At 39.1% G+C, this 11,464-nt stretch overlaps 1 protein-coding gene and 1 long non-coding RNA gene across 2 annotated transcripts; one reads left to right on the forward strand and one right to left on the reverse strand.

Annotated features, from left to right (window-relative positions):
- Window positions 1-2,003: 2,003 nt before the first annotated feature.
- On the reverse strand, window positions 2,004-3,653 carry LOC306855475 (transcription factor JunB). Its single transcript, XM_079394220.1, has one exon. It carries the CDS (start codon window positions 3,345-3,347, stop codon window positions 2,418-2,420), a length of 930 nt encoding a protein of 309 aa, XP_079250346.1. The 5' UTR covers window positions 3,348-3,653; the 3' UTR covers window positions 2,004-2,417.
- A 58-nt stretch (window positions 3,654-3,711) lies between these two features.
- Window positions 3,712-10,950, forward strand: LOC306855513. The gene is made up of 3 exons (XR_013782946.1): window positions 3,712-3,858; window positions 6,377-6,461; window positions 6,797-10,950. It is a non-coding gene; the product is annotated as an uncharacterized lncRNA (long non-coding RNA).
- Window positions 10,951-11,464: the final 514 nt, after the last annotated feature.

The following is an 11,464-nucleotide window of genomic DNA, read 5'->3' on the forward strand; positions in this document are numbered from 1 at the left end:
ATAGTTATAATTCTGAATATATAAATGTAAATCTGAATATATAGTTATAAGTCTGAATATAGAAATGTAAATATGAATATATAGTTATAAGCCTGAATATAGAAATGTAAATTGTGAATATATATAAGTGAATTTGAATATATAGTTGTAATTCTGAATATATAAATGTAAATTGTGAATATATAGATTTAGGCCTTTGAAGCACCTCACATTAGTGCTCAGTGCTCTGAATGGCCTTTGATGCATCAGCGCAAGTGTCACAGATGTAGTAGCCCAGTCACACCCGGAAGTAAGCTGGAGTTATTGATTGTTTCAATAGTATGCACAACAGTTAGAGTCCTTACAGGTGAAAGTAGATAGTTTAATCTACAAGGAGATTTAATCTCCAGGGAAATCATGATTAGAAATGCAAACAATAGCATATTCACCTTTCTAATCTAGGAAATAGATTCTTACTATTTTTCTGTATATAAACAGCCTATGAGACAGTTGTGTACAGTTTATAACAATCACTACATTTGTATGAACAATTAATAGGGCTTGATATTGCCACTGATTTTCAGATTTGATTTGATTCTAATTCACTAGTTCTCAGTTAAACTGATATACATTTGCTTATTCCAGCTGTTCTACTAAATTAAAATATTCTAGTTACAGTGTCAATAGGCTATGATGAACAGCAATAACAATTGTGAAAATATATTCAAACTTATAACTATATTCAGATTTATATTTCTGTATTCAGAAATGTAAGTATACAGTATATTCAGATTTACGTCTATATATTCACAATTTACATTTATATATTCAGATTTATAACTATATATTCGTATTTACGTCTATATATTCACAATTTACTTTTATATATTCCGACTTATAACTATATTCAGATTTACTTCTATATATTCAGACAATGTATTCAGACTTATACCCCCCCCCCCCACACACACACACACACATATATATATATATATATATATATACATACATACAGTGAAACCAAAATTTATTCAGACACCTTCAACATTTCTCACATTATCACAGTTTATTCGCTAGAAAATGGTAATAAAATATGACAAGGACTCAGAGCTAAACTGTGTCAGAACAAATTAATATTGATAATGTCAGATGACTTTGATAGAAAGGTATGTAATGAATTCAGTTGAATAGCTGTCAGCTGTTAAATTTAACTATACAATTAGATAATACCAATTTAGCTCAACCAATTACTAAGCAATGCTTCATTTTCTTCAGTCTGTGGTGTAGAAAGGTCACATTAGCAATTAAAGAAAAACCGCTTAAGCAAAACATGGTCAGGTCAAAGTGTCTGAATAATTTTTGAATAAGTTTCACTGGTAGTCCACTGAAGAATTGTTGGGTATAATATGTCACAGTTGACTTTATTTTGCTATCCTCACTTACATAATATCTGGTGTCTGATTTTTTTTTTATTGTGTGTGTGTATATATATAATTTATATTCTATTATATCAAAGGTTTCTGGATATATTCTGAAAGATAAGTTTCGATTATTAGCAACAGCATCATTGTAACCGTTCAACCCACTAAGCTCTGTGGAAACACACACACCCCATCCCACATGCTCACAGTGGTCTTATCCAACTTCGGAAAGCCCCTGTGCTCTCCAGCCCCGCTGATCCTGGAGCAGTGAAACTATTCCACCGGGGCATGTGGGCGGGGAGTGACGTACGAGGCCCAAAAACGACCATATATGGATGTGCTGCTTGACGTCAGCAGGACAGGCCCAGAGTCCCTTGTGTGAACCCGCAGGACGCGCTAATCAATACACAACCCCCAGAAAACAGCTGATTACTCTACAACCAGTGCACACTAACATCATCAGAATAAACCCTGACTCTGTGTTTTCATGTTTTCAGAGCGTTTTGTGGGTGAATTACTTTGAGAAACGGTGAGCATAAGAGTTACATAACTGTTTGAAACCGAGACACAAACAACACAAATGAACAGCCATACACTCGGATGTTATATTTCAAAATCTTTACTTAAATAAACATCGCACACATAAAAAAAAAAGACATTGTAAACATGTGACATATAGTGTCAGGATCAACCTGACTAATACAATAATTTATGAGTTCAGGAACTGCACGACAATATCAGATGCGTTTACATGATCAAATACACAGTTGATCACGAGAGAAAAAAACAACACGTTATTGATACTGAGGCGGCGACTGGCCTTTCCACTTCGCTCTCGGCTCCCGTCTGTCTCTGGGGGCTCAGAGGCGTTCTCTCCCGCTCCGGGCGCGGGTTCGCTCGTTTTATTCGGAGCTCAGAACGTGTCCAAAACGCCTCGTCTGAGGGCTTTTGAGTTTCGTTCAGTCGTAGAACCTAAACGATTTCCAGTGTTATTTCTGCGTAAAAGTCCAACCGCGTTTAAAACGTTTCCATCTTGCTGGTCAACATCAGCTGACAGCCGCTGTTCATGTGCCTCAGGACTTTCTGTTTGAGTTGGGCCACCTGGTCCCGCAGGACGGAGGCGGTGTTGGACAGCCCCGCGTTGTCGGACTTGAGCACCTTCACTTTCTCTTCCAGCCGCGCGATGCGTTCCAGCTTGCGCCGGCGGCATTTGGTGGCCGCCACTCGGTTCCGGAGCTTCTTGCGCTCTGCCTTGATGAGTTCCTGGCTTTCCATGTCGATGGGAGACATGGGTGGCGAGCCGTCGCTGCTGTGCATGTCGGGAACGGTCTGGGGCTCCTCTTTCAAAGGCACGAAGCGCTGCGCGAAGACGCCGGAGTGCTGGAACCCGTGCGTGTTTTCCGGGTGTTGGCTCTGCTGTACGTGCGGCGGCAGGTAGCTGATGGTGGTGGATGGGTGGCTGGGCGCTGGGCAGTACGCGTTCAGCGTCGTGTAAATGGGAGGCTCAGACTGCAGGGAGGAGCCAAAAACGGACGCGGTAGTCGAGCACGTCGTCACACCGCCGGTTCCAATCGAGACGTTGGGCGGGGGCATGTGGTTCAGCTTGTGAAGATCGTCCAGAGCCTTGACGAAGCCCTCCGCGAAGCCCTCCTGCTCGTCGGTGATCCCCCGACTGTAGAGATACTGGCCCGGGGTGGGCGTAGTCAGCACCCCGTTGCTGTTCTGGAGGATGAGCCTCTCCAGCTCCGGCGAGGCGAGTTTGAGCGAGCCCATATCGGCGCTGCTGGTCTGATACAGATCCGATTTGAGGTTCCGATAGGGCTCGGTCAGGTTCAAGTTCATGCTCTGTTTCTGGAGTTTATAGTCGTGAAGTGCCGCGTCGTTGTGACCGTAACCCAGCAGAAACGAGTCGTCGTGATAAAACGGCTGCTCCATTTTTGTACTCATAGAGTTCTTCTGTTGAAAAGGCAAAAAACAGGCTCAACGTCCTCTTTATTTCAAGCTTTAAGCGTTCAAAAACAGCGCGAGGGACGATGACACTCAATAAAGCGGCGTTCCGTCCCGTTCCGCTCTGTATGGACGCTCCTCTTGAATGAACCGGAGTCCCAAAGATGTAAAGAATAACGCGACAGAAACGCTCTTGAGCCGCGAATAACTGAAAGAGTCCGTCTGTTGAAAGTGAACTCTCGTTGGGAGCGATGTTCGTTTGATTGGCTCTGTTGCGCTTGTTCGTGTGGATCGGTATCCCGATTCGTTTTTATAAGCGACTCCCGCACTGACAGCTGGCCACGCCCACAAGCGTCTGCGTCACGCGCGTCAGCGCGTCATTGTCGGGAACTGCTGGGGCAGTAAACAAGCCCGAGGGAAACCATTAAATAAACGGGTTAGGAATATATTTTAGTATGATATATCTTTTCTGCTAAAAGAAAGATAAATCCTCTAACATTGGATTTATCAGGTAAGTTAGGCTTATAGCTGGACTTCTGTTGGTGTATTTTTAAGTTCTTTATTGTTGTTTTAGGGCTTAATGTGATTTTGATGCGCGGGCGAGTTAGCATAAACAGATAACAGATAAAATTACATTATTATGAAAATGATTCGCGAAAAGAGTTTTCTATCAAAGCTAATTTAGTTTGCTTTATGATATCTATTACTGGATTCGTATGTTTACTTTTTTTCTGTTGTGTAACAAAAAAAAATGTGTAGAAAAGGTCAGGTAACAGATTTGAAGATCAAAATCTAGCTGTTAATTCTCAACTTGCTGAATGTGTAAGTTAGTAAAACTGCAAACATTCACTGCTGCTGTAAATCTCTGCTCGTCGGTGACCCTCAGACACACGCTTCCTGTAGGAAGTTTACAGTCCAAATATGGGCATCGTGACGTGGCGTTCCTCTCAGAGGGAGCGTGAGTTGCCCCGCCCACTTTATCTGGACTGCAGCGCAGAGGCGCGTCCCCGACACTCACGAGAAACACCTGCTAAACAAACGAACAGTACAGAAATCCACACACAATGACAAAATAACACCTACTGAATCCCAAACACAAATAAACTTCCAGAAAATGCTTTTTAATAGTATTATAATAGTCAATAATTAGTTTAAACGCCGGTCTGCTGAACCGGGTCAATAGGTTATTCATCGTTTGGATATTTAGACTCAAAATTCAGGTTCTGCTGCCAAATTAGAGGCTTTGTTTCACAAACCACTGTGGCTCTAGGGCTTTATAGTGATGCTGTATGTAGCTGATGCTCTATAATTTACCGTGAGCCATTAATGATTCTGAAGCATGTAAATAATGTATTTAAGGTAAGTCAGTAACTTTAGCAGCGTGTTGTTTGTGCTCTACTCACTTTGAAGGAATATCATGTTTTCACAGACAGTAATGGAGTCCGAGTCAGTCGCTTTAAGGCCTTTCGAGTTTGTTTGATGTAGGACAGTCATATTAAACAGCAAGGGCAGTACATTGGCATGGATCAGAGTGATATTTGATGCTTTTGGTCTTCTCAGGTAGTTCAGAGACGTTCGGCTGATGTCCCGCTCCGCACCTGTGCTGCTGTGTGTTGTTCAGTATGCCAGGCTTCATTTCCACCCACCTGAAAGCAGCTCGGGAGTTAATGTCACCTGTCCCATCTGTCCTGAGAGCTTCATGAGATCAGGTTCAACTGATACAGATGCTTTATTAAAGCAGCTGTGATCCAGAGAGAGTGACTCTTTTACTTTGGAGACAACAGCTGACCTTGAAATTATAACACACGGCTTTATCAGACGGAAATTCTGCATTTATTTAATTATTCTTTTAATAAATTATTAGTAATTAATAGTGTATTTATATATAATAATGTATTCCTTTTAATATAAATAAATATTTATTACTAAAAATAATAAATATTATAAAGGTTTTTGTTAAATATAAAATGTAACATTTTATAATGTTTATAAAAATACATGTATTAATAATATTTATGAATGTTAATAAGGATCACATATGATCAGCAGGGAATTTATTTATTATCTTGTAATAAATGATTAAATATAACATTATATTTTATCAATAATATTTATGTAAAACTCTGATAATATATATTAATATAAATAAATATTTATATACATATTATTAATGAAAGAGTGTTTCTGTTAAATATGAAATAACATTTTGTAAAATGTATATATTGCACATATTTATTAGATATAAAACAACATTTAAAAATTATTTATACATTTTATAAAATATCTGTTTAGTACTTTATTTATTATTTTAAATTTCTATTGTAATATGCAGTGGTTTTGCTCAGTGTGGTGCAGTTGAATCACACAGCATTTTGAAAATCCCTCTTTCAAACAGCCAGATTTCTTTATAAAGAGCTGTTCATGTGTTCTGGTTCAGAGACTGATTTCTGCGTTCAGTGTTGCTTTTGGAGAAGTGTGTGACTTTGCCAGGTTGTTGTGACATTGAGGTGAATTGTGGTACTTTTGCAGGGGCGGTTGGATGTTTACGGTAACACTGATGGAGCGGGCAGAGTGTGTGTGTGTGTGTGTGTGTGGCACTGTGCCATGAGGATGCTGGCACAGCAGTGGCAGAAGCATCATGAAAAATCCCACACAGATGGATGAACCTGTGTGTGTGTGTGTGTGTGTGTGTGTGTGTGTTATAAGGCCAAGGTCAGTGTGCTGTTGTTGTTTACCTGGATCGCGGGTGGTTGGTACATGCAGTTCTCTGGCTGAATGTTTGTTTTATTAAGATGAAGGGCAGCAGGTCTCATTCTGCCCCAAAAAACGCTTGCTTTGGCCCTGATTTCCATCATTTTTACACGAAAACACAATCTGTATTGTTAAAAGCCCTATATAAATAAAAGTAAAACGAAAACATATGTTCATTTATACTTTAGAAATGTATTTTATTACTGTTGACTATAGTCAGTAATAACCCCTATCAATCGTATGTGTGTGCTTATGTGTGTCTATGTGTGTGTGTTTAGGTTGACATGGATACGAGCCAGTAAAAATAATGTAAGCTGATTCTCCGTGTGAGAGAGATCTGCCTGAGGCCAGATCACATTTACGGTAAGAGTGTGAGACAGAGAGACTGTATAATGTGTGTGTGTGTGTCTGTGTGTGTGTGTGTGTTTGTGAGCCAATGCAAAATGATGTTCAAAACACGCTGAGAAAACTCTAATCATTAAATACCCTTTATTAAATATCCAAATATACATGCAGCACTACTTTTAATTTGCTAAACGTAACTATTGAAATTCACAAAACCTGTCAAGGTAACAGATAACCCCAAAATCCAATCCTTTTTTAGTGCTTTAATGAAAAGAGTGTCTTCTGCTCACCAAGGTTGCAAGAAATCATTAAACATCTTTAAACATCTGCTGAATTGTGTCTGTGTTCATCAGGAGAACAGGCGTCTCATTGGTCACGTGATGACGGTGACTCACGTTCACCTCTGCTGTCAGGGCCAATCAGGGGTCAGCGAACGCAGACAATCGCAGGTCTCCCCTCAGACTCGACCGTGTCTCTGCGTCAGCAGAAAAACACAAGATGTTTGCTGGAGAGGCGCTGAAGAGCACTGGACACCGAACCAGCAGTCAGCAGAAAAACAAGGGCCGGCGGCCAACCAGACAGAAGAAGGGTTAGAGAGGTCCAAAGAGCCAATGCTTCACTGAAACTCACACACAGAAGAACATTTGTCAGATTGTGATGACAGAAATACACTGACCTGTTGTGACCACACAAATGGAGCAATTAACAGCCTGTTAATGATGAGTAATGTCCATCTCACCAGCTATTTCTGTGCAAAACAGTACACTTTTAACCTCACCAATCTATTTTTAATCAGTAAAATGTATGTATAATTAACCTTTTCACTTGTCCGTTGGGTGTCTTAGCTCCGGAGCCGCTTATAAACCTTATTTTATTGGAGATTTGAAGCATATTTCCCACTTTTTTCCCACTTATTTTTCTATGTAAACACTCGTTAGACATATGTTAGTATGGAAGTCTGTTTTCCCCACAGGATTAAAAAAAAAAATAATACCAAAAAACATTTAAAAAAGGTAATTGCAACTTTTTCTCACAATCCTGTGAAAAAAATGGATGTAAACTCCCAATTTCTTTGCGCAATCCTTACTTTTTATCTTGCATTTGAGAGATAAAAATACAAATTGTGAAATTAACTCATAATGGCGAGAACAAAAGTGCAGAATTGCGAGAAAAAAGTGAGATAAAGTGTCACAATTAATTTTTGGCGCATCTCAGGCCTCATTTATAAAATGTTGCGCAGAAACCATCCTAAATTTGATCTTATGATCATCTCTCAAATATGCATATGTGCGATTCCTATAATGAACGTACGCACAGAAAACGCATGTTCGCATCTCTTTAAAGGGGACCTATTATGCCCCTTTTTACAGGATGTAAAATAAGTCTCTGATGTCCCCAGAGCGTATATGTGAAGTTCTAGCTCAATATACCCCACATATAAACTTTTATAGCTGGTTAAAATCGCCACTTTTAGGGTATGAGCCAAAACGCGCTGATTTGGAGTATGTTGCTTTAAATGCAAATGAGCTGTTGCTCCTGGAGAAGAGGGCGGAGCTTCAAGAGCTCAAGCTCTGGCATTAGCAGTGCTAGCCTTTGCAAATAAACATTCTACTATTAGTACAAGCCTGTTATCTTTATAGAAAACTACTCGATTTCAAAGCCAGTCATCTGATTATACTGTGCATAATAAATTAACGTTTATGAATTATACAGACGGGAGCACGGCAGGATAATAATAAAAACATAGCTGGTCTCATGCTATCACAAACTTTATAAGTCCCACTTCTGTTCCTATTCACAATCATTCTGATAGCACTTGAAGGCAGCGTCAGTGAAAACAAGCAGAGACAATGCAATTAGCCTTACAGAGTGCCAAGAGGCTCTTTCAGAAAGGCAATTTGGAAAACAAACGCATGATACTTACTTTGTCTGGAGCTGACGTTCGTGCACGAAGCGTTGGTATTAATCCCTAAACATTTAAGGGACATTACCCATTTTTTTCCGGGATATTTCCTTCGAAAATGAAATTTAACCACAGTGTCCTCGGCTCAGACGAGGGGAGATTATGGCGACTCCTAACACAACACTTGTAAAGCCTGTTTGGCGCTGACATTGTATATAAACATCTGTGCAGCTGCTTCAAGTCAAACACCTATTGTGTTTTGTTAGGAGATGCACTCCTAGGAGAAGAACTGTTGTTCTTTGGCTTTATAGGTAATATTTTCGTTTACACAATTTTTCAAAATCAGACAATATTGTGTCTAATACATACTACAATATAAACTTCTTAATATTGAATCGTTGCAGAAACATATCACATTTGCAACTGGTCAGTGTTAAAAAAATGCTGGGAAAATCACTTTACGTAACCCGACAAGAGTGATTACTGATATGCCGTCAAAAAAAAATGACATTTTCGAAAAGAGATAAAAATCACTCACTGATTTTCAAAGCTGCTGCATAACGAATTTATACTTTGAGGACCTTGATAGAAATGTAGGGGAGTGAAAAGTACAATATTTGTCTTTGAAATGTGAAGTTAAAGTCACAAGTTTCCAGAAAAAAAAAAATACTCAAGTAAAGTAAAGATACTCAAAAAATATACTTAAGTACAATACTCAAGTAAATGTACTCCAATACTGTCCGCCACTGCTTACAACAAAAAAATCGCAGTTCTGGACCTTGAATTTTTTGTTCCACTTCCTTGCATCTCATGCTTTTGCATTCCACTGCGTTGTTTCTCCATTTGTTTATCTATGTAAACCTGCGCTAGACGGATATCTTTGACAGTTTATCATGCTTCGCTCATGACACGGAACACTAAAAAATTTGGCGGTCAAGTTCAAAGAAGTTCTCATGTTCTGAGACCTTGTTTTTTTCCCCTCATTTATCTGCAAATGCGTTCTGTGTGAACACATCTCCCAAGGGTTGCAGCAAACTGTCTGTCTGAGTGCAGCATGGAGAGACAGGTGATCATTCCAGTCTGAGGAATCATCCGTTCATTCCAGTATGTGTCGTCAGAAGGTGTCGGAACTAGACATTAAAAAGCATCAGTCTGAAGTTTAATGTCATAAACTGCAGCAAACCACCACTGAATTTAACAAGACAAACAGGCATGAATAATAGGGTGTAGTTATCTGAGGATTGCATTAGTTAATATAGTGCTAAAGGCAAGAACTTCTTATTATGAAACACATTGTGTGATACTGATTTTGTGCAGCTCAACACATTCGTGTTCTTCTTTGTCAGTTCAGGTAATCCCAACGGGGTTTAAAAGTACCAATGTCAGCAGGAACGAGGGGTCACGACCTTGACGTCATGGTTCATCTAGAGGGTGAGATAATGAGCAATGATGAAGGACTGATAACGAGAGAGATCTATATAAATATGACGATGAAGCTCCTCAAAAGCAGATGGTAAACATGCTCGCATACACATCCTGCTGCTGATCAGCATAATGCGTGTGTTTTTATCAGTCCACTGTCATGGAAGAATTAGATACACTTTTTTTTCTAGTTCTTTGGAAATCATCTGGTGCTGATCTGAAGAACCAAGGACATTATTCATTTCCAAACATCCATATCAGAGCCAAAAATCGTTCTTAATATGAAGAGGGTTCTGCAGAACCTAAAGAACAATAGACGCAGCGTTATTTTAGGAGTGTGTGATGGTTTTTTTCCATGCTGTGCTTACCAGACCAAGGAATGAAGGCATTTCATAACATGTTTAGACACAGATCGGCTCTCGGTGAAGGAGTTTACATGAGCAACACCTCTGCCCAGAGCAACAAGCACACAATAATGTCCTGCTTTTGTCTGTCCGTGTCTGTTCGGATAGTTTGTGGTGTCAGTTTAATATTTAGGGTTGCTATAAATCATTCACTGGTCGTTTAAGCCATGACAAATTAAACACTGTGACATTGTTGCAGTGTGGACAAATGCTTTAGTGAAAAGCAGCTAAAACCTGCTTGAAAAGTCACTAGATTATGTGCTAATTAGCATATTCATGACACCAAATCATCCCTTTGCATTCATAATCCTTTTATACAGCCTATTCTTACAGCTAATGTCTCAATAAAACTGTTCTCGTTGACATATTTTTATATTTCTGTAGTCAACATGATCCATTAAGGGGCTGTTCACACATAACACGTCTAAAAGTGTGAGGCTCAGGAATCGTTCAGTGCAGAATGCTTCCTCCACCGTGTTGCTTTTAGATAAAATGATTGCCATGCCACCTTGCTTCTGTAAACAAACGCCTGCAATGCTTGCCCCGCCTCCGGGGTCTTCTGATTTGAACATTTCAAATGCTTGAAACTTTTAACTTGTTGCAAAAGATACAAGACGTGAGCGTACCCATCATACACATCCATCTAGAGATAGAAAAACAATGGAAAAGTAGTGCATTGGAATGGGAAAACACATTGAGTGGGAACACGTTATATGTAGTTCCAATCTGCTGCTCTGCCATGCTAAAATCTGGATTATTAAACAAGACCTCATCTGACAAAATCACTGTCTCTGCTGTCATTTTAGCTATATTTACAAGTGACATAACTAAAGAACAGAGAAAATGTTACAAATGACAATGTCTGCCTTATTTTTTCCTTTTGTTTGTTTAATCACACCAAAAATCGCCAATATATTTAAATATCATTGAAATAGCTCCTTATCGGAAAACATGAATAAAATTCGCAGCAACAATGAGAAAGTCTGTAAATTTGGTGACTAAAATTCCCAAATTGGCAACATTACATTGATCTGTTTGTTTGAGTGACAACTTCTGAATTAACCAATGGAGTGAATTAATGAGTTGGAGGAGTGTTTGTGAAAACCTGTTTATAATTTGTGAAAACAATTATAATTTTCAATATTTTTTGGTGGTTTTGCTACTGATAAAGTAGTCAGACATATAAAGGAATATTTCATGTCACATGGGTTTTTGAGTCATAATTAGCGCAAATAGCTTCCATGGACACCATCTTTGAGGACTGTTTTCAATGTACTAAACTTTCATACTAT

The sequence above is a fragment of the Barbus barbus genome (genome assembly GCF_936440315.1).
Source record: "Barbus barbus genome assembly, chromosome: 3".
Lineage (NCBI taxonomy): Eukaryota > Metazoa > Chordata > Actinopteri > Cypriniformes > Cyprinidae > Barbus > Barbus barbus.